This window comes from Dendropsophus ebraccatus, chromosome 5, assembly GCF_027789765.1.
Source record: "Dendropsophus ebraccatus isolate aDenEbr1 chromosome 5, aDenEbr1.pat, whole genome shotgun sequence".
Lineage (NCBI taxonomy): Eukaryota > Metazoa > Chordata > Amphibia > Anura > Hylidae > Dendropsophus > Dendropsophus ebraccatus.
This window is the reverse complement of record NC_091458.1, coordinates 53,594,561-53,616,962: the sequence shown is the minus strand read 5'-3', so window position 1 is coordinate 53,616,962 and position 22,402 is coordinate 53,594,561. Positions and strand designations below refer to the sequence as shown.

Here is a 22,402-nt window from a genome sequence, read left to right as displayed (position 1 = left end):
CTCTGGAGGCCAACGTCTGGGGTCCGCCTTCTTTTTAGTGAGAGCCACAATGGGTGCGACCAGGGTAGAGAAGTGAGGGATGAATTGCCGGTAGTAGTTGGCTAAGCCCAGGAAACGTTGGATAGCTCTAAGTCCCACAGGGCGTGGCCATTGAAGGACAGCTGCGAGCTTGGCTGGATCCATTTGTAGGCCCTGATCGGAGACGATATAGCCAAGAAATGGAAGACTGCGCTGATGGAAAACACACTTCTCAAGCTTGGCGTATAGATGATTGGCCCGTAGTCTTCGTAGAACCTGACGCACTTGTGCCACATGAGTCTGCTGGTCCGGGGAGAAGACCAAAATGTCATCCAAATAGACAATGACGCAGACATAGAGGAGGTCTCGGAAGATATCGTTCACGAATTCCTGGAAGACCGCTGGGGCATTGCATAGGCCGAATGGCATGACCAGATATTCGTAGTGCCCATCCCTGGTGTTGAAAGCGGTCTTCCATTCGTCTCCTTTACGAATTCGGACCAAGTTATACGCTCCCCTGAGATCCAGCTTGGAGAAGATCTTAGCTCCACGAAGACGGTCGAATAGTTCCGGAATAAGCGGAAGAGGATAGCGGTTCTTAACAGTCACCTTATTTAAGCCCCGATAGTCTATGCATGGGCGGAGGGAACCGTCCTTCTTCTGGACAAAGAAAAATCCGGCGCCAGCTGGAGACGTGGATTTACGGATGAAGCCCTTTTGTAAGTTCTCCTGGATGTAGGAGGACATGGCTTCAGTCTCGGGCACAGAGAGAGGGTATACTCGACCACGTGGAGGAGAAGCCCCTGGAAGAAGGTCTATAGGGCAATCATAGGCTCGATGAGGTGGTAGTGAGTCCGCCTCCTTGGCCGAGAAAACATCGACAAAGTCTTGGTAGTCCTCTGGTAGCCCGGATAGAGGCTTGACATTAGCAGGTGACCTTGTAGAGCACTTGGATTGAGGGGATCTCAGACACCGGTTATGACAGTCCTGGCCCCAGCTGAGAACCTCCCCAGTTCTCCAGTCCAGCCTAGGGGTATGGAATTGCAGCCAAGGAAGACCCAGCAGGAGGTTGGAAGAGGAATGGCGCAAGACATAGAAGGAGATCTTCTCCTGATGTAAGGCTCCCACCTGGAGGACTAGGGGTGCCGTCTGGCTGTACACCGCTTCGGTAAGAACCTCCCCCGTAACCGAAGAGATAGACCGGGGTTGGGCTAGCTGGATCACGGGTAGCCGCCATCTTTGGACCAACGAAGTAGAGATGAAACTGCCAGCAGAGCCAGAGTCGATGAGGGCAGTAGTCTGGAAAACTTGCCCAGAGGGTGTCTGGATGGAGACGGGCATAGTCAACCTTGGAGAGGTGGCATTCACACCTAGGGAGGCCTCTCCCACCGGACCTAGGTGCGGGCGTTTCCCGGACGCTGAGGGCGTTGGGGACATCTCTGTCGATAGTGATCCGCGCCACCGCAATAGAGGCAGAGATTCTGGTCCAGTCGACGGTTCCTCTCATCAGTCGTCAGGCGAACACGTTCCACCTGCATAGGAACCTCTGGAAGCGACTGGGACATAGGAGCAACAGGATTCTGGAACACCGGTGCCAGCCGAGGATGGCGACGGGGCAGACTCAGACGCCGTCCTTGCCGGACCTCCTCCTCTCTCTCGGAAAATCTGGTGTAGACTCTGGTAGCCAGTAGAAAAAGATCGTTCAAGGAGGTAGGCAGATCCCGGGCAGCGAGCACATCCTTCACTTGGCTGGACAGGCCCTTTTTAAAGGTGGCAATCAGAGCGGCCTCATTCCAGTCTAGTTCCGCAGCCAGGGTGCGGAACTGGATGGCGTAATCACCAACGGAGGAAGTCCCTTGGGATAAATTGAGGAGAGCAGTCTCAGCTGAAGACGCACGGGCAGGTTCCTCAAAGACAGAGCGGAACTCGTCCAGGAAGATTAGAAAATTGGCAGCAACCGGATCATTACGGTCCCATAGTGGCGTGGCCCAGGCCAGAGCTCTTCCCTCCAATAGGCTGATAATGAAAGCCACTTTAGAGCGCTCGGTGGCAAACTGACTGCTTAAAAGTTCGATGTACATAGTGCATTGGGTCAGGAACCCTCTGCACAACTTGGGGTCACCTCCATATTTACTTGGGAGAGCCAGTCGTAGTTTTGAAGAGGCTGCCGGAGGTGATGACTGCTGAGCTGTGGTATGCTGTTGAACGGCTGCAGTCAGTTGTTGAATCAGCTGTGACTGTTGCTGAATCTGTTGAGCCTGTAGGGCGACCACTCGGGCTACCTCGCGGATATCAGGCACCTCGCCGGGATCCATGGTTGGAGCCTACTGTAACGCCCGGAGTAGTGGATCCACTGGACCGGCACCAGCGATGGCACAAACCTCACCAGGGAGCGGAGTCTAAGGGGCCGCTGGTTTTCACCAGAGCCCGCCGCAAGGCGGGATGGACTTGCTGCGGCAGGCGACCCCCAGGTCGCTACCCCTGGCTTGGTTGCTGGTGTCGGCAGGCGAGGCGTGGCAGGAGATGGCACAGGCAATAGTCTGCAGATGAGAGCGCACGTGACAGGCTGGACACGGGAACAGGTGGAGTGACAGGGGAACAGGAACCAGGAACGGGGACTTGGGACCAGGTAACGGACAGGACTCAGGAACAGGGACTTGGGACCAGGTAACGGACAGGACACAGGAACAACAGGGAGCTGGGCCAAACGCTATGGGAAGCATGTAGAGGCTCCAACACAGGGGACAGGGCATGCTGGGATTTATAGGGGAGTGATTGGGTGCAACTACCAATTAGGAGCGCACTGCCCCTTTAAATCTGAGACAGCCGGCGCGCGCGCGCCCTAGGAGGCGGGGACGCGCGCGCCGGCCGGCACAGCGAGAGACAGGAGCGTGGAGAGGTGAGGCGCCCCCCGGGGCCGAACGTGTAGCAGCGCCGGGTCCCTGCACAGGGACCCCGGCAGCTGCATGAGATGGAGGGAGGTCGCGGCGGCGGCCCGGAGCACGGGACGCCGCCGCGGCCGTGACATTTATTAACTATATCTGTGGCAAATATTTATAGACAGAGCTATAGAATATGAAAATCCAAATAACGGAAATACAGGTGCCGTTACACCATAGTAGCGTAAGGTCCAGTGGTCAAGACAAACTAGAAAAATCACCGGCGTATGGGGACCACTTAGGACTAACTAATACTTAACTTTTAATAATTCATTAAAAATTGTAGCAAAAAGGTCCACACTAACAACAAAAAGACATACACTAATGTGCTCTATATACAGTGAGGTAACCTACAGGGCAAATGTAGACATAGGGGAGATATCCCACGTTCCCAAAGGGATGCTAATACTTAGGGACGAATGGCCCGGTGTCAAAACACCTAGGATACAATTAAAGAGTCAGGGAGAAAAGGAGAGGAGAGTAGTGGTGCGCCCTGCTCTCTGCCCTAATAACCTCTTGCCCTGCCTTTTGGGGAACCCACCTCCTTAACAGGGTGGCCCCAACCACGGTGACAGTCCCTTCCTTATTGCACGTGCCCAGTAGGAAACAAGAAGCACAGAAGACAGAAAAGAGTGAAAAAACGGTGTATACTCAAAACCACCTTAAAAACAACCAGCAAGAAATATCATATTATATACACAGTACCTATTATATATAAGCTGTGCTTGTTCCTACACAGCGCCTATATCAAAAGCTGTGTTCGTTCCGACGCGTTTCAGCCATCCCAATTGTGGATGGATTCATCAGGGAACACATATAGCACTCCAAAAGGATGTGCTTAAACCAATTCCTGCTGTGAGGGATATCCTTTCATCATAACATAACATGTTATGATGAAAGGATATCCCTCACAGCAGGAATTGGTTTAAGCACATCCTTTTGGAGTGCTATATGTGTTCCCTGATGAATCCATCCACAATTGGGATGGCTGAAACGCGTCGGAACGAACACAGCTTTTGATATAGGCGCTGTGTAGGAACAAGCACAGCTTATATATAATAGGTACTGTGTATATAATATGATATTTCTTGCTGGTTGTTTTTAAGGTGGTTTTGAGTATACACCGTTTTTTCACTCTTTTCTGTCTTCTGTGCTTCTTGTTTCCTACTGGGCACGTGCAATAAGGAAGGGACTGTCACCGTGGTTGGGGCCACCCTGTTAAGGAGGTGGGTTCCCCAAAAGGCAGGGCAAGAGGTTATTAGGGCAGAGAGCAGGGCGCACCACTACTCTCCTCTCCTTTTCTCCCTGACTCTTTAATTGTATCCTAGGTGTTTTGACACCGGGCCATTCGTCCCTAAGTATTAGCATCCCTTTGGGAACGTGGGATATCTCCCCTATGTCTACATTTGCCCTGTAGGTTACCTCACTGTATATAGAGCACATTAGTGTATGTCTTTTTGTTGTTAGTGTGGACCTTTTTGCTACAATTTTTAATGAATTATTAAAAGTTAAGTATTAGTTAGTCCTAAGAGCTATAGAATAACCAGATAGATGTTTTCTTTTAGGCTGCAATTTTTCAGGAGACATTTTACCTGTAGATTCTTACACCAGTTTCTGGGTACTTGTGGACGGCGCTTGTTCTCTACCACAAACGACCGTAACTCATCTAAGGTAGGGTTTGGTCCTAATTCATCCGAAAAGGCCACACCGAATTCAGGACACTGCTGATCTGATGCACAGAGACAGTTAGCAACCACAGTAACATGCAAAAATTGTTGAATATAAAAGTCTTTGTGCACAATACAAATTCAAAGTATAAGTATGTTCTAGGCTCCAGTAGGAACAGGCATTTGTGTATAATACTAAAGATTTTGTATAATCTCATACTCTGAGTATATATTATAACCTGTGTTATACTGTTCCTCGATTTTTCCTCTAAGGGTGCCTTCACACATACCGACTCGCAGCAAAAATCTAGCTGTGAGTTTCTGCTACGAGCCGAGGTCCTGGAAGGCCCCTATCACTACATACAAGCAGTGGTCTGAAAGACCGCTGCGTGTATGTAATGCAGCCGCCCCCTTAACCCTTTCGGCTCCCGCACCGGTCCCGCACCGCTGTCTCCATACATTACCTGGCTCTGGCTGCAAGGGGTCCCGGGGTCCTGCTCTGCCGCCCAGCCAATCAGTGTGTTGCCCAGCCGCAGCCACTGATTGGTTGCACGGGGTCCCGCTCTGCCGCCTAGCCAATCAGTGGCTGCGGCTGGGCAACACACTGATTGGCTGGGCGGCAGAGCAGGACCCCGGGACCCCTTGCAGCCAGAGCCAGGTAATGTATGGAGACAGCGGTGTGGGACCGGTGCGGGAGCCGAAGGGGTTAAGGGGGCGGCTGCATTACATACACGCAGTGGTCTTTCAGACCACTGCTTGTATGTAGTAATAGGGGCCTTCCAGGACCTCGGCTTGTAGCAGAAACTCGCAGCAAGTTTTTTGCTGCGAGTCGGTATGTGTGAAGGCACCCTAAAGAATTATTATACCCAAAATTGCCAACAGTGCTGGGAAAATGGGGTAGGCCTGACTATTGAAGTGCAGGTTAGGCATTTTGGGGAGATTCTAGGTGATCCAAGGGTAAAACTGAAAAATTCCAAGTGACAACTATGCATACTTTTCTTGCATATTTGGCCATAGGTCTATAGGTGTGCCATATGGACCCCCCATAGAGTTTTAGTTAAATAAATTACTGCCTCTTACCTGCATATAAATCATTACAACGACTAAATATTTCCCACAGCAGGAGGCCAAGTGAATATACGTCCGCCTGAGTCAAGGCCTGTTCCCAGGACATAAGATTCAAGGAGCCATCCAACATCTCTGGGGACATATAGCGTAAGGTTCCTGTCTGTCAGTGGAAGAATAGACAGTAACATTGCACTGAATCTTTAAATATATTAACAAAGAGCCTGTTCACATGACATTTTTTAAACTCCCTGTTGAAATGTCTTTTTATGCTCAGCAAATTTACCTTTGAAAGGTTATGCAACATGCGAACAATCCCTTAGCAATCTAAGATCAATCTGTGTATCACTACATATATCTTACAGAGTGCTACATCTACATTGAGCGCTACATATACATATACATAGAGCACTACCGCAGATTCGTAAGTAAAGTCAAATTTAGGATCCCATTGATTTCAATAGGGCTGTTCAAACTTTCTGTAGGTTTATGGATCCACAAAAATTACTGACAAGCTCTATTACAGACCGTGATTACGGCACATATTGTCCCATAGAAGTCTATTAAAACCTACGCAATTTTTACGGATCTGTAAATCACAATCACAGGCCGTGGCGGTCCCGGCCTGTGATTGGCTGAGTGGCCTGTCAGCTGACAGGCCACTCTGAAGTTAGAGCGTGCGGGACCCGTGGAGAAGAAGACCGCAGGAGCAACCCTGGAACATAGATAGGTATTGTATATATTTAAGCCAAGGCTGCAAGGACATCGGTAACGATGTCCCTGCAGCCCTTGTTTAACGATTATCGGGCCATGTAATGGGTCCAGTAAACGAGCAACAATCTAGCAGATCGCTGCTCATTTAGAGGTATTATCGGGCCTCCGTCGGCCCGTGTAATACCACCCTAAGTCAGTGCTCAACCCTTATTTACAGCAGGTTGCAACTGACTAAAACATTATCTAAAAAACCCATTGCTCATTCCCAAATGCCCTGCTGCCCCAGTGCTGCTCCTACTCCGATGTTACATTACTCCACAGGTATTTACTGGCCTCAGCGGCCTCTTCTGCAGGAGAGATGCAGCACATATTTTTCTTCCAGATAAGTATCACTTATAACACATATAACACTTCCATTCACACAGCTTTAATTCTATTTTCTCACCATTTATGTGTTAACTGAGATTTAAAATAAAGTTATTATTTTACTAGGTGGGAGGGAGACAAACAAACATGTATTAAAATTATTCAGGGCTCTTATAAGAGGGTCAGGTTATACACTCCATCAGCCCTACCATCTCTGATGCCGTCTATCAAACATCTCAATTTCTCTAAATGTGCCATCAGCCAGCTACCCATATCTACCAATGTCTATAATCCTGTAGTATTACCCAGTCCAGTAGGCTGAAACTATTCTGGGAATTGAATTTCCAAGTCATTATTAGACAATATGTTATAAAATAATATAAACAATGATATTAAAAATATTAGATATAAATATCAGTAAGGTTTTCTTTGTGCTACTGCTGCTTGTGTAATACATACATACCATGTTTAATATCGCTGGATCCTTGGGCTTCTTTTTTTGGCATTCCTCCAGCACCACAGATAAACCAAAGTCTGTTATCACACAAGAAGAATCTGCTGTCACCAAGATGTTGTCACTGCTCAAGTCCCGGTGAGCGATTGCTGGCTTGCATATGTCTTCAACAGAACAAAATCCTTTTTAGGCATTTTTAAGACATCTTCATCTAGGCTACCTCATCTAACAATACTAAGAATATATTATATTAATACTATACAAAGTGGTTAGGTCTACCAAAACACCCACATGGATTCCAAATTAATAACATTAAAGGGTTATGGTTAGAGATGAGCGAACCGGGTTCAAGTTCGAGTCGATCCGAACCAGAACGATCGGCATTTGATTAGCTGGGGCTGCTGAAGTTGGATAAAGCTCTAAGGTTGTCTGGAAAACATGGATACAGCCAATGACTATATCCATGATTTCCACATAGCCTTAGGGCTTTATCCAACTTCAGCAGCCACCGCTAATCAAATGCTGAAAGTTCGGGTTCGGATGGACTCAATCATGCTCCAGGTTTGCTCATCTCTAGTTATGGTATAAAATATGGACAAATTTATTTTCTAACTTTTAATTGCAATATAAGACATATAAGACAAAACTCTCAAGACCACCTTTGCTTTGCGTGGCACATTCTCTGGTAATAATGCTGTTAAGCTTTGATAGAAAAGGAAGCACGCCTATGTATGGCCTAGAGAGAAAACCAGGGCACAAACCTGTGTGTAGTATTCCAGATGTGGCCTTCACCAGAGCTCTATACAGCGGGATCACAATCTCTCTCTTCCTACTGGTTATACCTCTAGCTATACACCCCAGCATACAATTTGCTTTCCCCATCACCTGGTTGCACTGGTGACTCATTTTAAGGCTGTCAGAAATCACTACCCCTAAATCCTTTTGTTCTGAAGTCTTTGCCAACACACAACCAACTATATGATACTCGGATAGAGGATTCCTCCTCCCCAAGTGCATTATTTTACATTTGGAAACATTGAACTGCAGTTTCCACTGTTTGGACCACTTATCTAGCAAAGTTAAATCATTTTCCATATTACTGACACCTCCAGGAATATCAACCCTATTGCACACTTTTGTATCATCTGTATCATCACCAGAACAGACTCTTGCGGCACACCACTTGTAACAACTCTCTACTTGGAATACACACCATTAACAACAACCCTCTAATATCTATCCTTCAGCCAACCACAAATCCACAGAACTATCCAGGGATTAAGCCCAATTTTCTCTAACTTCTCTTTCAGCTCTTTATGGGGAACTAATTTTTGTGGCATAATCAAAGAAATCAATTAGATTAGTCTGACATGATCGGCCCTCAGTAAAGCCATGCTGATTGTGATCCATCAAGTTGTAAATTTTTAGGAGATCCATTATCTTTTTTTTAGAAGAGTTTCCATCGTTTTTACTACTATGGATGTTACGCTAACTGGCCTGTAGTTACTGGGCTCTTCTCTACTACCCTTCTTGTGGATAAGTATAACATCGGCCATCTGAGAGATTGGTTATACAGATTCATCAGGAGGACAACAATCACAGATCTGAGTTCTTTAAGATCCCTGGCATGGACACTATCTGGACCCATCGCCTTATTCAACTTTAAACTGGCAAGTTCCTCTGAAACATTGGCCTTGTGACACCACAAATGGGATTGCATTAGGTAACATCTGTGGTATCACAACTGTCTCAGTCCAGTTATGAAAGCCATTGTGCAATGTTATTGCGAGATCACAAGAAGCTATGACATCACAAGAAGCCCATATGCCATTCTAACAGGGGCTCTTGCTTGCTGTTGTTCACCCAGGGGTGTTTAAAAACATTCCCCTTTAATTGAAAGTACATAGTTATAAAAAAAAATCCAACTTATCTAACAGTAAACAGAGTGTGGGTGAAGGATTTCACTGTCAGCACTTGTCATACATTTGCTATGAAATGTAGATCTAAAGTTTCCTCTACACTTCCTCACAGCTGGGCCATGTCATATAGCCTGGCCTTGGGTAAAAATAAAGTATCTTTAGTTGATCCTCTCTGTCTCTATCCTCGCAAGGTAAAATGAGGCAATGGAAAGAGTACTAGTAAATAGTATAACTAAGATAAATGGCTGCATGTACCACCTGTTTTCTATAAACAATATAACATTCTGTAATTCTAATAAGTGAACCAAAATTTTAAGGGAATCTTAGAAGCTTTGTACAAAGCGGCATACAAACGCAGTTAGATTACAGTAAGCTAAAGTTATTTATACTTTTGTTTCTGCTGATGGCACTTCATTAAGTTATAAAACTGCACTTTTTCTGTAGGATTTAAGAGTCAAAAAGGCGGTGCCAAAGAACGGTAACATGCCCCCCTTCTCCCCAGCGTGCCCTGCATGATTTTAATCAGTGATGGCAGGCGGTACGGTAAAAGTGCAATTATGTAACATTATAAAAAAGCCGCCATTTATTTCAGCTTCAAATAACCTACAGGTTATTTCCCAGGGGGCAATGTTCTAGAATACACTGACATCGAGACACGTGGTCATGTCTCTGCGGGGTTTTGGTTGATCTCCCGGAGGTCAATCAGCGTCCTTTTGCATGCACTTACTAGGCTTGCTCCCACAAGCCAAAATCCTACTCCACACTGATGAGGGGCAAATACCCCGAAACAGCTGTCTGTGTATAAATACCTCGCTTGGGTGGTTTCCTTGATTGGAGACATTTCTTGGCTTGGTTGTTTCTTCCCGGAGAAAGATCTGGCTAGTTCACTGACGTTAAGACATGTGATGGTGTCTCTGCAGTGTTCTTTTGCATATCAAATAATCTATAGGCATGTGCTCTGCCTAATGCTGGTTCTAAACTATCTTCAATAAATAAAATATGTTTTTCTTCAGGGTTTAATCCCCCCTTATATTATATATTGGCCTTACCTTGGATGGTATTTACACTGCATAAAATCCACAGCCTATATGCTAAGCGTGAACATACCCTTACTTTACATCTCTTGCAATGCTTTACTGCCAAAGAGTAGAATATAAACCTAACAAAAAGGCAATTTTACTCACTGCCATTCCATTTTTCACTATGGAGGAAAGCCAAACCCCTGGTTAAGGAAATAGCCATTTGACAAGCTGTGTCCCAGCTAGCTGTACGACCAGTCAAGTAGCTCCTTAAAGAGCCCTGATGAAAAAAAAATATATAAATATATATTATGGCCACATTCACACAACAAGACTTTAGCCAGTATTTTGCATTAGTGTTTGTCAGACAAAACTGTATTGTATTGTATAAGTCTATAAAGCCCATCCAATGCAGCTGGATTGGGATCGCTGTCACCCAGAAAGTGATTGTTTGGGGTCTGAACACTCTGACTAAATGACATTTTAACGTTAAAAGTTGTTCCCAGACAAAATCTATGTGAAAATTAGTGTACTGCAATCTAATAAATAGTGTTTCACACCACAAACAATCTTAGTCTTATGAAAATAATTACAACTGGAACTGAAAGGGTAGTGTGTCTTCTTGTGGGTGGCACCAAGCAATACTTCATGGGAAAGAAAGAATGCTAAGTAAGTCTCCTCCAAAAGGAAAAAGTTTGTTCATCATGGCCGCCTATTTCAGGTACAACCTTTTTCCTTCAAATGTTCGACTTACAAAGAGCTTTGAAACATGACTGGGGATTATATTTCAAACTAAATGGGTTACTCTAGTCATGTTCCAATCATTTTTTTTTTTAGTAGAACATTGACTTGAGACAGTAACATTCTCTGAGACAGGAACTCTCCAGCGTAGGACATGTTTTCTATGGGAATTCCCATAAAAAACCTCTACTACTCTGGACAGTTCCTGTCTCGGCCAGAGATGGCAGCAGAGAGCACTGTCTCTGACTGAAAATAAAACAACATTTCCTGCAGGACATACAGTAGCTAATAAGTACTGGAAGTACAGGAAGATTTTAAAATAAAAGTAAACTACAAATCTATATAACTTTCTAACACCAGTTGATTTGAAAGAAAAAGATTTTTGCTGGACAACCCCTTTAAGATCAGTTTCAAACGTACAACCTTAATATTCATGGTGAACTAAGTCCCGTCTAGTAGACCGGTGGGGTACTGGCATTAAGCAGGTCACACAATGTGTATGTGAAATATGTTATAAAACAGACTTTTAAACACTCACTTCGGGATAATGTTGAAAGACTAAAAGCTGGTGATGCTCCAGGACCCCCTTTGTACCAGATCCAGCCGCTAGGAGGCAGACAATGTTTTCATGCTGTAGAGGGGTCAGAAGGCTCAGTATTCGCCATTCTTGGCTATACAGCTTCTTCAGTGGGGGTGGGAAGCATTTTATGATCACTCCCCTACCATAGAGGGCTCCAAGCCACTGGTTTGCAGCCAGGCTCTCTTCTCGAATTGCCTGGAACACAGAGATGTGCCAATAATAGTGAATAGTAGTATAACTGCAGAAGTTCTAATATGCACCAGGATCTCTATTGCCAAATTATTAGAAAACAATTCAGAATTGGCGTTTTTTTCTGTGTCTGGGGAAATCCTATCAGTCCAATTAGATCTGATTGAGAGTTAATCATGGGTATAAAATCGCTGGTTGAATTGTCTGTGTGACAATTAATAGCAAGCCTTGATTGACCTAGCTCAGGGTGCATTTACACGGAATGATTATCATTCGAATTTTTGAGATAACGATCGCATTTGAGCGATAATCGGCTGGTGTAAACACAGCCAACGATCAAGTGACGAGCGAGAAATCGTTCAGTTTGATCTTGTTCTCAAATCGTCGTTGGTCGTTCACTTAAAATTCTCAGATCGCTTCGTGTAAACAGTCTTTCACTGATTTACCCTATGTGTGAGATAGGCTTAGGGCCCGATCAACGATGTAAACGAGCGCCGATCTGCTAGATCGCCGCTCGTTTACTGGGCCTATTCCACGGCCCAATGATCGTTGAGCGAGGGCTGCAGGGACATCGTTACTGATGTCCTTGCAGCCCTTGCAGCATACATTACCTCTACCAGGGCTTCTCCTCCGCTCTATCTTCCTTCCCGGGGTCCCGCGCACTCTGGCTTCAGAATGGCCTGTCAGCTGACAGGCCACTCAGCCCATCACAGGCCGCGGCGGTCCCGGCCTGTGATGGGCTGAGGGCTCTGTCAGCTGACAGGCCATTCTGAAGCTAGAGCGCGCGGGACCCGGGGAGCAAGACAGAGCGGAGGAGAAGCCCTGCCAGGTAATGTATTGTGCTTCTCAAATCGTCAGTGGCCCGCCGCGCACCGCTATTACACCGTAGCGATGCGCGGTGGGGGAACGATGATTTTAGGTCTGGCCCTAAATGAACGATCAGCCGATGACACGATCATCGGCTAATCGTTCTCTCTATTCCACCGAGCGATAATCAGCCGAATGGGGCCGATTTGGCCGATTATCATTCCTGTGGAATAGGGCCCTTAAGCGATCTTAAAACGATCGCAATAACGATTTTTTCAAATGCTATCGTTCCGTCTAAACGCTGATCGTTATAAAAATAAAAAAAAACATTGAAATCGTTAATCGTTCGATTGGGCGAATTACTGCTCTGTGTCAACGCAGCATAATGTCACTCTATGGCTAGGTTCACACTGTAAAAATGCTGTCCGTCTTGCAAAAGAATGTCCGTGATTGCGCAAATAACACCTGTTATTTTTTAAATATGATGCCTGTTCTTAAAAAAGACGTCCAGCGTTTTTACACAGAGTGAACCTAGCGCATGCTGACAGAACAAACCTGCAGTAGGATGAGTCCTTCCACTGGCTGGGTTGGAGGGCTGCTATTCCTCTGTATAGGCACCTCCTGGTTTTCCAGCAAGCTCTCCCCTCTGAACAGCAGACAGTTCTTTGCTTTCCACACTAATGGGAACAGTAGAATTACAATGGATGGATGGGAACACAAGCATTTTATAACACCAAATTACTCATTCACCTTACCTATAATGAACCCCAGAATGCTGAGTAATAAAAATATGGTAATGGAAGCCACAAATACAGCCACACGGTTCCCTGAAAATCACATTTGGTTCATTAATATTTATTCCACTTTTACATCTGAAACAGGTAAGGATGAGTTAACAATATACACATATATAACAATCCATTTGGAGAATGATACCATAAGCTAATGTACAATATGAAGAGAAAGAAAAAAAAAAGCACTCAGGGAGGCATTTATTAAGTCCGGCGTTTTTTACGCCGGACGTAAAAATGCCCCCGCAGCTCCGGCGCTACGGAGATTTATGTAGAGGCGGACTGCCTCTACATAAATCCTGTGTGCGCCGTTGCGCACCGCCGAAAACCTACGCCAGCTGAGGACTGGAGTAGGTTTTCGGCGTACATTTTGGCGCAACGGATGATAAATCGCGCGGACTCTGAGTCCGCGCCCTCCGTTCCGCCCACTCTCCGCCCCTTTTCCGCCCCCTGGCGTACTCGGCGGAAAGTGCCGATTTGCTAATATTTTATTCGCAAATCCGCCATTTTTGCTTAAAAAAAAGACGCAAATCGGCACTTTCCGCCGAAAATCATCCATTCGCCGGATGATACATGTGGCCCTCAGTCTTTTCAAAAAAATGTTCACACACAGTAAAATAAAAGCAAGATATAACAGGAAAATAGATATAAAATGCAGCCATATATTAAATCTAATGATGTGCTACATTAAAGTCTATGGAAAAACAGCTGTCTCTGCATACATTGTAAAAAAATGAATATTTTTTTAAGGCTATGTTCACACTACGTAAAACTACGGCCCTAGTTCTCGCCGCAGAACTACGGCCGTAGTTTTGCGGGGTGGAACATAACCTTACTTACGGCGCCGCAAAGAACTGACCTGTCAGTTCACACAGTGAAGCGAGTGGCTCCGGTCGCTTTCTTCACTGTGTGCTATGGGAAGCTTAGATGCGGGCGCGCGCTGAGTCATGGAACGGCCGGTCTCATCCGTAGTGTGAACATAGCCCAAATGTGTGAATATACTGACATTTTCCATAGACTTAAATGTAGCACAGTACTATATTCAAAATACTGCCGCGTTTTATATCCTTTTTACTGTTGTACTTTGCTTTTATTACTTTGCTTTTATTTTATTTTACAGAGCCTTAGGCCATGTTCACACACCGTCGAAGACAGGCACAAATACTGATCATGAATATTATTTGTGACTATAATCATCAGTTATCTTTTGCCCTCAAAATGATGGTCGCCCAAAAAGGCAGAGATATATATCTGACAGATTTTTGAAGCCAAAGCCAGGAATGGATTTAGAAAGAGGTGAGATCCCAGTCTTTCCTTTATAACCTGTTCTCTGTACATAGTCTGTTCCTGGCTTTGGCTTCCAAAATCTGTCAGATAATCTGTCTGTGTAAAGGCACCATAAGAAAGAATGTCAAGAATTAATTATGCTTTTATAACTGCATCTAAGGCTGGGTTTACACGGAGCGATAATTCGCCCGATCGTACGATTAACGATTTTGAAGTAACGATTTTTTTTTTATAATGATCAGCGTTTAGACGGTACGATATATCATACAGAAAATTCGTTTTGCGATCGCTTAAGCCTATCTCACACATAGGGAAAATCAGTGAACGATCGGCGAATTTTTTGCGAACGATGAACGACGATTTAAGAACCCGTTAAAAGATCAAAATGAACGATTTTTCAATCGTTCGCCGCGTTTACATGTAAGATTATCATTTGAATTCGATCATTATCACGAAAATTCGCCCGATAATCGCTCTGTGTAAACCCAGCATTAGGGTCCATTTACACAGAAAGATTATTTGACAGATTATCTGCCAAAGATTTGAAGCCAAAGTCAGAAACAGACTATAAACAGAGATCAGGTCATAAAGGAAAGCCTCAGATTTCTCCTCTTTTCGAATCCATTCCTGGCTTTGGCTTCAAATCTTTGGCAGATAATCTATCAGATAATCTTTCTTAGTCATATGTGCAGTGAGTGTCAGTAGTTCTGCAGTACAGTGTATACAATGTAGCTGAATATTTGCATATACATAATGTTATACTGCTCCAAGGCCACATTTCAGTTTCATGGTCAATGTCATTTTGTCTTGATTTGGATCTGATCACATAGCACAGGGGGCTATTCATTGGGAAACAGATGCTGTTGGGGAAGGACATATGTTTCATAGAGAGCAACCCCACTTATATGAGAGCTTAAAGGGAACCAATCAGAACGATTGTGCTGATATGGTTCCCTGCAGCTTGTGGAGCAGACCAGCCGTGGCCGCAGCCGTAGCCTTTTAAAGGTGAAAAATAAGTTCTATTATTCCGTCCCGGGAGAGGGACGGCAACTAGTCATATGGGCATGGAGCTGCCTGTGACTAGTCACAGCTCTCTGCCTGTCTGAGCGCAGGGTGGGGATGATTTACAGGCAGACAGGCCTCTCTGCCTTTCAAACATCTCCACACTACACGGCATAATAAAACTTCTTCCTTGTGCTGCAGGGAACCATATCCCTTTAAGTCCCGTGAAATGAAAAAAGAATGAAAGGCAGGGGTGTGTGGGAAAATAATAAACTAACTATACTTACCAGTCCTCATGCCCTTTTGAGCTGCTCCTGGATCCAGCTGACAGCTGCTGGCTCTCTGCAGCTCTTCCAGTGATTGTTTGCTCAGTCAGTCAGTGACTGGGGCAGGACATTTCCAGCCAAAAACGACATCCGGCAACCGTCAGTGAGTCATGGAGTGAGTATACTTTGTTTATTTAATTCCTGCACAGACCCGCGCCTGCCTGCCTGTTTTGAATTTCATGGGACTTCTCTTTAAAGGCCCCATTACACAAAGCGATTATTGGCCTTAATTGCCCATGTTAAGGGCCCTTTTACACAGAAAGATTATCTGACAAAGATTTGAAGCCAAAACCAGGAACAGACTATAAACAGAGATCAATTCATACAGGAAAGCCTGAGATTTCTCCTCTTTTCAAATCCAGTCCTGGCCTTGGCTTCAAATCTTTGACAGATAATCTGTCAGATAATCTTTCTGTGTAAAAGGGCCCTAACGGTGAGTTTACACAGAGATTTATCTGACAGATTTTTGAAGCCAAAGCCAAAAATCTGTTAGATAAATCTCTGTGTAAACACACCCAAAAAGGCAACAATCAGCCAACATGCACCATTTCAACTGATTGTGATCTTTCAACATGTTGAAACATCAGCAACAGTCTGCAACACATCGCCCAGTGTGCTGGTAGCAAACTGCCGTTGACTTCAACGGGCCGTCCCTCACGCTGCTACCCGCTCACTATCTGTGTGTGTAATAACACAGTGCAGCTAGCGGGAAAGAGGGGGAACCAAGTGCTGATGTGCCAGGTTGTCAATCGCTTCCCCTGCACATCGGGCCATGTAGTACGGCCCTTACAGAAAACACAGCAGGGAAACCATTAATGCTGCGTTTACACGGAACGATTATCGTTCGAATTTTCGCAATAACGATCGCATTTGAGCGATAATCGTTCCGTGTAAACACAGCAAACGATCAACGAAAAATCGTTCATTTTGATCTTTCAACATGTTCTCAAATCGTCGTTCATCGTTCGCTAAAAATTCGCTGCTCGCTTCGTCTAAACAGTCTTTCAAAGATTCAACCTATGTGAAAGATGGGCTTAAGCGATCGTAAAAACAATCGCATTAACGATTTTTCTTACAAATTTTCTTACGATTTTTCTAGAGATTTATTCGTCTAAACGCTGATCGTTAAAAAAAACTAATTGTTGCTTCAAAATTGTTAAACGATCGATTGGGCAAATTATCGCTCCGTGTAAATGCAGCATAAGGGTACAAACACACACACACCGTATACGCAGCAGATACGCAGCAAATACTCAGCAGATCTGCAGCAGATTTGATGGTGCAGTTTGATGCTGTGTTGTTATTTAGATCTAATCTGCTGCGCATTTGTTGCGTATTTGCTGCGTATCGCTGCAGTAAACACGCTGCGTATACGGTATGTGGGTTTATACCCTAACCCGGGTACAAACACACACACCGTATATGCAGCAGATACGCAGCAGATATGCAGCAGATTTGATGCTGTGTTCAGTTATTTAGATCTAATCTGCTGCGTATCTGCTGCGTATTTGCTGCGTATCGCAGCAGTAAATACACTGCGTATACGGTGTGTGTGTTTATACCCTTAGAATGAATGCATTTTCAGTGAGGCCCAGGACCTTCACGTCATGGCTATTCCATTATATCTTTGTCAGTTCTTATATATCTTTAGCAATGATATAAAGCAAGCATATACCATAAAGGTACTAGACAGACATCTGAATGCTTATTAGCACATTATGTTGCCGTTATAAGTCACTAAGTTATGGACTGTATATGAACCCTCCTTTTGTCACATGTTTCTTTGATGGACATCAAAGTCTGGTCATTCCCTAATTCCGACTGTTTACATTCCACGGTCTCTCCCTTGCAGGGTTCGTCCAGTCCTAGGAGGCGTTCTAGGGTGCACATCTCTCTGGTTCAGCTGATAAGAGATCCAGTCAGAGAAACATATGTCCTCCCCCATCAGCACCTGTGCTTCCCAAATGATAAGCTTCCCATGCTGTGTGATCATAACCAGGGCCAGAGAAAACAACTCTCTAGACTAGAGTAATACAACATTATGTATATACAGACATGAACAGCGTCATGATACAATAAAGTGGCAGAGAGTAGAGGATCTTTGTGGATATAATTTACCAATCCTGTATGAAACCCATTCCTGTCCCTTAAAGGGGTACTCCAGCAGGGGGGGGGCACTTTTTTCGCTGGGACCAAGGAGGAGGTGGCTGAGGGAAAAGATGTCCACTCACCTCCCTGGTTCCAGTGGCAGGTCCCGCATCGCGGTTCCGCTTCCTGGTGTCTGACGCGGGAGGAGGCGGGATCCGTTTCAAGTCCGCTCAGATCCCGCCTCTGTCACTGAGTGGCTGAGCGGACCTGAGACGTCACGTCTCGGGCCCGCGTCAGACACCCAGAGGCGTCCGGGAACCGGGCACTGGAGCGACACGATGCGGGACCCGCCGCTGGAACCAGTGAAAAAGTGCCCCCCCCCCCCGCTGGAGTACCCCTTTAAGTGCCCCTGCACGTACTGATGCAGGCAGATACCTTAGAGATCCCATTGACTTCAATGCCCGGTTACAGTCTGGTGTCCAATTATTCTGCCGGACAAACAATTACTGTTTGCAGGGACGCAGCATTTGTTTGTTCAGCCATGGTTCAGAGTAAACAGAGGTCAGTCGTTTGCATGAATCAGTGGGAGTACACTTTAGGACAATACTACTTCATGAAACTATATCAGAATGATCAAATTTATGATGTTTTGAAGAAATGTATCTTTTCATATGATTGTCTATCGTTGAAGACAACAAATCATTACTCATGGTTCCCTAGAGGATTGCTTTAGGGATCTGTTTGTTGCTATGTTCACACTTGGTTTAACAGCATCAATTGCATAGCAACAGACTCTGTTAAAGTGTTGGCCGCCGCTCTGCATTCAGCACGTTCCTGCAGCCGATAACTCTGTATGGGTTGCAGGAACGTCCTTTTTTTACCATTAATTTGCGGGCACCGTTGGTTGTGCCCACAAATCAGCCATTCACTTCAATGTAATGTACAGCCACCGCCACACTTTACATTGTGTGAACAGCTATTATAACAGGCAGGTACATTATTTTAACGCCCGTTCTAAAGAACAGGCATTAACATAATGATGTGTGAATACAGCGGGCGGTATTGCATTGATTTTAATGCAATGACGCCCCTGGAGTAAAGAATGGACGCTGATTACATTGCAATCAGCGTCCGTTCTTTACTCAAAAATTATGGTATTGTGCAGTGTAGTGCAGGTATATAGTAGCAGTGTAGTGCAGGTATATGGCAGTTTCCAGTGTAGTGCGAGTATATGGTAATGTGCAGTGTAGGCGGGTATATGGTAATGTGCAGTGTAGTGCAGGTATATGGTAATGTGCAGTGTAGTGCAGGTATATGGTAATGTGCAGTGTAGTGCGGGTATATGGTAATGTGCAGTGTAGTGCAGGTATATGGTAATGTGCAGTATAGTGCAGGTATATGGTAATGTGCAGTGTAGTGCTGGTATATGGTAATGTGCAGTGTAGTGCGGGTATATAGTAATGTGCAGTGTAGTGCGGGTATATGGTAATGTGCAGTGTAGTGCGGGTATACTGTAATGTGCAGTGTAGTGCTGGTATATGGTAATGTGCAGTGTAGTGCAGGTATATGGTAATGTGCAGTGTAGTGCGGGTATATGGTAGTTTGCAGTGTAGTGCAGGTATATGGTAATGTTCAGTGTAGTGCAGGTATATGGTAATGTGCATTGTAGTGCAGGTATATGGTAATCTGCAGTGTAGTGTGGGTATATGGTAATGTGCAGTGTAGTGCGGGTATATGGTAATGTGCAGTGTAGTGCGGGTATATGGTAATGTGCAGTGTAGTGCAGGTATATGGTAATGTTCAGTGTAGTGCAGGTATATGGTAATGTGCAGTGTAGTGCAGGTAAATGGTAATGTGCAGTGTAGTGCGGGTATATGGTAATGTGCAGTGCAGGTGGGTATATGGTAATGTGCAGTGTAGTGCTGGTATATGGTAATGTGCAGTGTAGTGCGGGTATATGGTAATGTGCAGTGTAGTGCAGGTATATGGTCATGTGCAGTGTAGTGCCGGTATATGGTAATGTGCAGTGTAGTGTGGGTATATGGTAATGTGCAGTGTAGTGCGGGTATATGGTAATGTGCAGTGTAGTGCAGGTATATGGTAATGTGCAGTGTAGTGCGGGTATATGGTAATGTGCAGTGTAGTGCGGGTATATGGTAATGTGCAGTGTAGTGCAGGTATATGGTAATGTGCAGTGTAGTGCAGGTATATGGTAATGTGCAGTGTAGTGCGGGTATATGGTAGTGTGCAGTGTAGTGCAGGTATATGGTAATGTGCAGTGTAGTGCGGGTATATGGTAATGTGCAGTGTAGTGCGGGTATATGGTAATGTGCAGTGTAGTTCAGGTATATGGTAATGTGCAGTGTAGTGCAGGTATATGGTCATGTGCAGTGTATTGCAGGTATATGGTAATGTGCAGTGTAGTGCGGGTATATGGTAATGTGCAGTGTAGTGCAGGTATATGGTAATGTGCAGTGTAGTGCCGGTATATGGTAATGTGCAGTGTAGTGCCGGTATATGGTAATGTGCAGTGTAATGCCGGTATATGGCAATGTGCAGTGTAGTGCGGGTATATGGTAATCTGCAGTGTAGTGTGGGTATATGGTAATGTGCAGTGTAGTGCGGGTATATGGTAATGTGCAGTGTAGTGCGGGTATATGGTAATGTGCAGTGTAGTGCAGGTATATGGTAATGTGCAGTGTAGTGCGGGTATATGGTCATGTGCAGTGTAGTGCGGGTATATGGTCATGTGCAGTGTAGTGCAGGTATATGGTAATGTGCAGTGTAGTGCAGGTACATGGTAATGTGCAGTGTAGTGCGGGTATATGGTAATGTGCAGTGTAGTGCGGGTATATGGTAATGTGCAGTGTAGTGCAGGTATATGGTAATGTTCAGTGTAGTGCGGGTATATGGTAATGTGCAGTGTAGTGCGGGTATATGGTAATGTGCAGTGTAGTGCAGGTATATGGTAATGTGCAGTGTAGTTCAGGTATATGGTAATGTGCAGTGTAGTGCAGGTATATGGTCATGTGCAGTGTATTGCAGGTATATGGTAATGTGCAGTGTAGTGCGGGTATATGGTAATGTGCAGTGTAGTGCAGGTATATGGTAATGTGCAGTGTAGTGCCGGTATATGGTAATGTGCAGTGTAGTGCCGGTATATGGTAATGTGCAGTGTAATGCCGGTATATGGCAATGTGCAGTGTAGTGCGGGTATATGGTAATCTGCAGTGTAGTGTGGGTATATGGTAATGTGCAGTGTAGTGCGGGTATATGGTAATGTGCAGTGTAGTGCAGGTATATGGTAATGTGCAGTGTAGTGCGGGTATATGGTCATGTGCAGTGTAGTGCAGGTATATGGTAATGTGCAGTGTAGTGCAGGTACATGGTAATGTGCAGTGTAGTGCGGGTATATGGTAATGTGCAGTGTAGTGCGGGTATATGGTAATGTGCAGTGTAGTGCAGGTATATGGTAATGTTCAGTGTAGTGCGGGTATATGGTAATGTGCAGTGTAGTGCGGGTATATGGTAATGTGCAGTGTAGTGCGGGTATATGGTAATGTAAAGTGTAGTGCAGGTATATGGTCATGTGCAGTGTAGTGCGGGTACATGGTAATGTGCAGTGTAGTGCGGGTATATGGTAATGTAAAGTGTAGTGCAGGTATATGGTAATGTGCAGTGTAGTGCAGGTATATGGTAATGTGCAGTGTAGTGCGGGTATATGGTAATGTGCAGTGTAGTGCGGGTATATGGTAATGTGCAGTGTAGTGCAGGTATATGGTAATGTTCAGTGTAGTGCGGGTATATGGTAATGTGCAGTGTAGTGCGGGTATATGGTAATGTGCAGTGTAGTGCGGGTATATGGTAATGTCCGGTGCCACCATCATTTTTCCAGGAGGCTCATCTGGACTCCCTGAAGGATTCTATTGTGTGACATGTCCCTTCCTGAAGTTAGTGATTTCTGTTCTAGTTTATTTATTTTCACATATTTGTAAGCCTGCTATTCTTTACTTCCTTTACAGTTTGCTAGAAAAGGTCAAAGTCTAAACTGCTTATTGATCGCTTTGATCAAACATTCACTTATTTTTTTCTGGAAACATAGTAAAATACTAAAGCAGAACAATGTTGCTGCACCTTGGAGCCGTGACCACACAACATCTTTTCTTTAGCCATTTAACTGGCTATTTCTTTTACGCCCTATTCACACAACCTGTTCCTGTCCGCAATTGCGGACCCGCAGAAAAATAGGACCAATGTATTTCAATGGACCCATACACACATCCGTGTTGTGTACTGGGCTGCAATCTGTTCCGCAAAAAAAAAAGGACAGGCCCTAGTACGGACAGTAACTGACACACCCAATACAACTCTATGGGGTCCGTATTTTTTTACGGATGCAATACGGGCTGAATTTGCCGATTGTTACTGAC

General features: G+C 44.9%; 1 protein-coding gene across 2 annotated transcripts in view; it reads right to left on the bottom strand.

Moving 5' to 3' along the window:
• AMHR2 (anti-Mullerian hormone receptor type 2) overlaps positions 1-22,402 on the bottom strand; it is a 33,959-nt gene that overhangs the window by 3,174 nt on the left and 8,383 nt on the right. Inside the window, exons 5-11 of one of the 2 annotated variants that reach the window (XM_069970205.1) lie at positions 13,234-13,305; positions 13,034-13,155; positions 11,441-11,677; positions 10,327-10,441; positions 7,233-7,387; positions 5,705-5,852; positions 4,550-4,686 (exon numbers count right to left, since the gene is read on the bottom strand). In XM_069970205.1, the coding sequence (XP_069826306.1) occupies positions 4,550-4,686; positions 5,705-5,852; positions 7,233-7,387; positions 10,327-10,441; positions 11,441-11,677; positions 13,034-13,155; positions 13,234-13,305 (986 nt within the window). The remainder of the gene's footprint in view (positions 1-4,549; positions 4,687-5,704; positions 5,853-7,232; positions 7,388-10,326; positions 10,442-11,440; positions 11,678-13,033; positions 13,156-13,233; positions 13,306-22,402) is intronic. The other variant, XM_069970206.1, reaches the window with a different exon arrangement.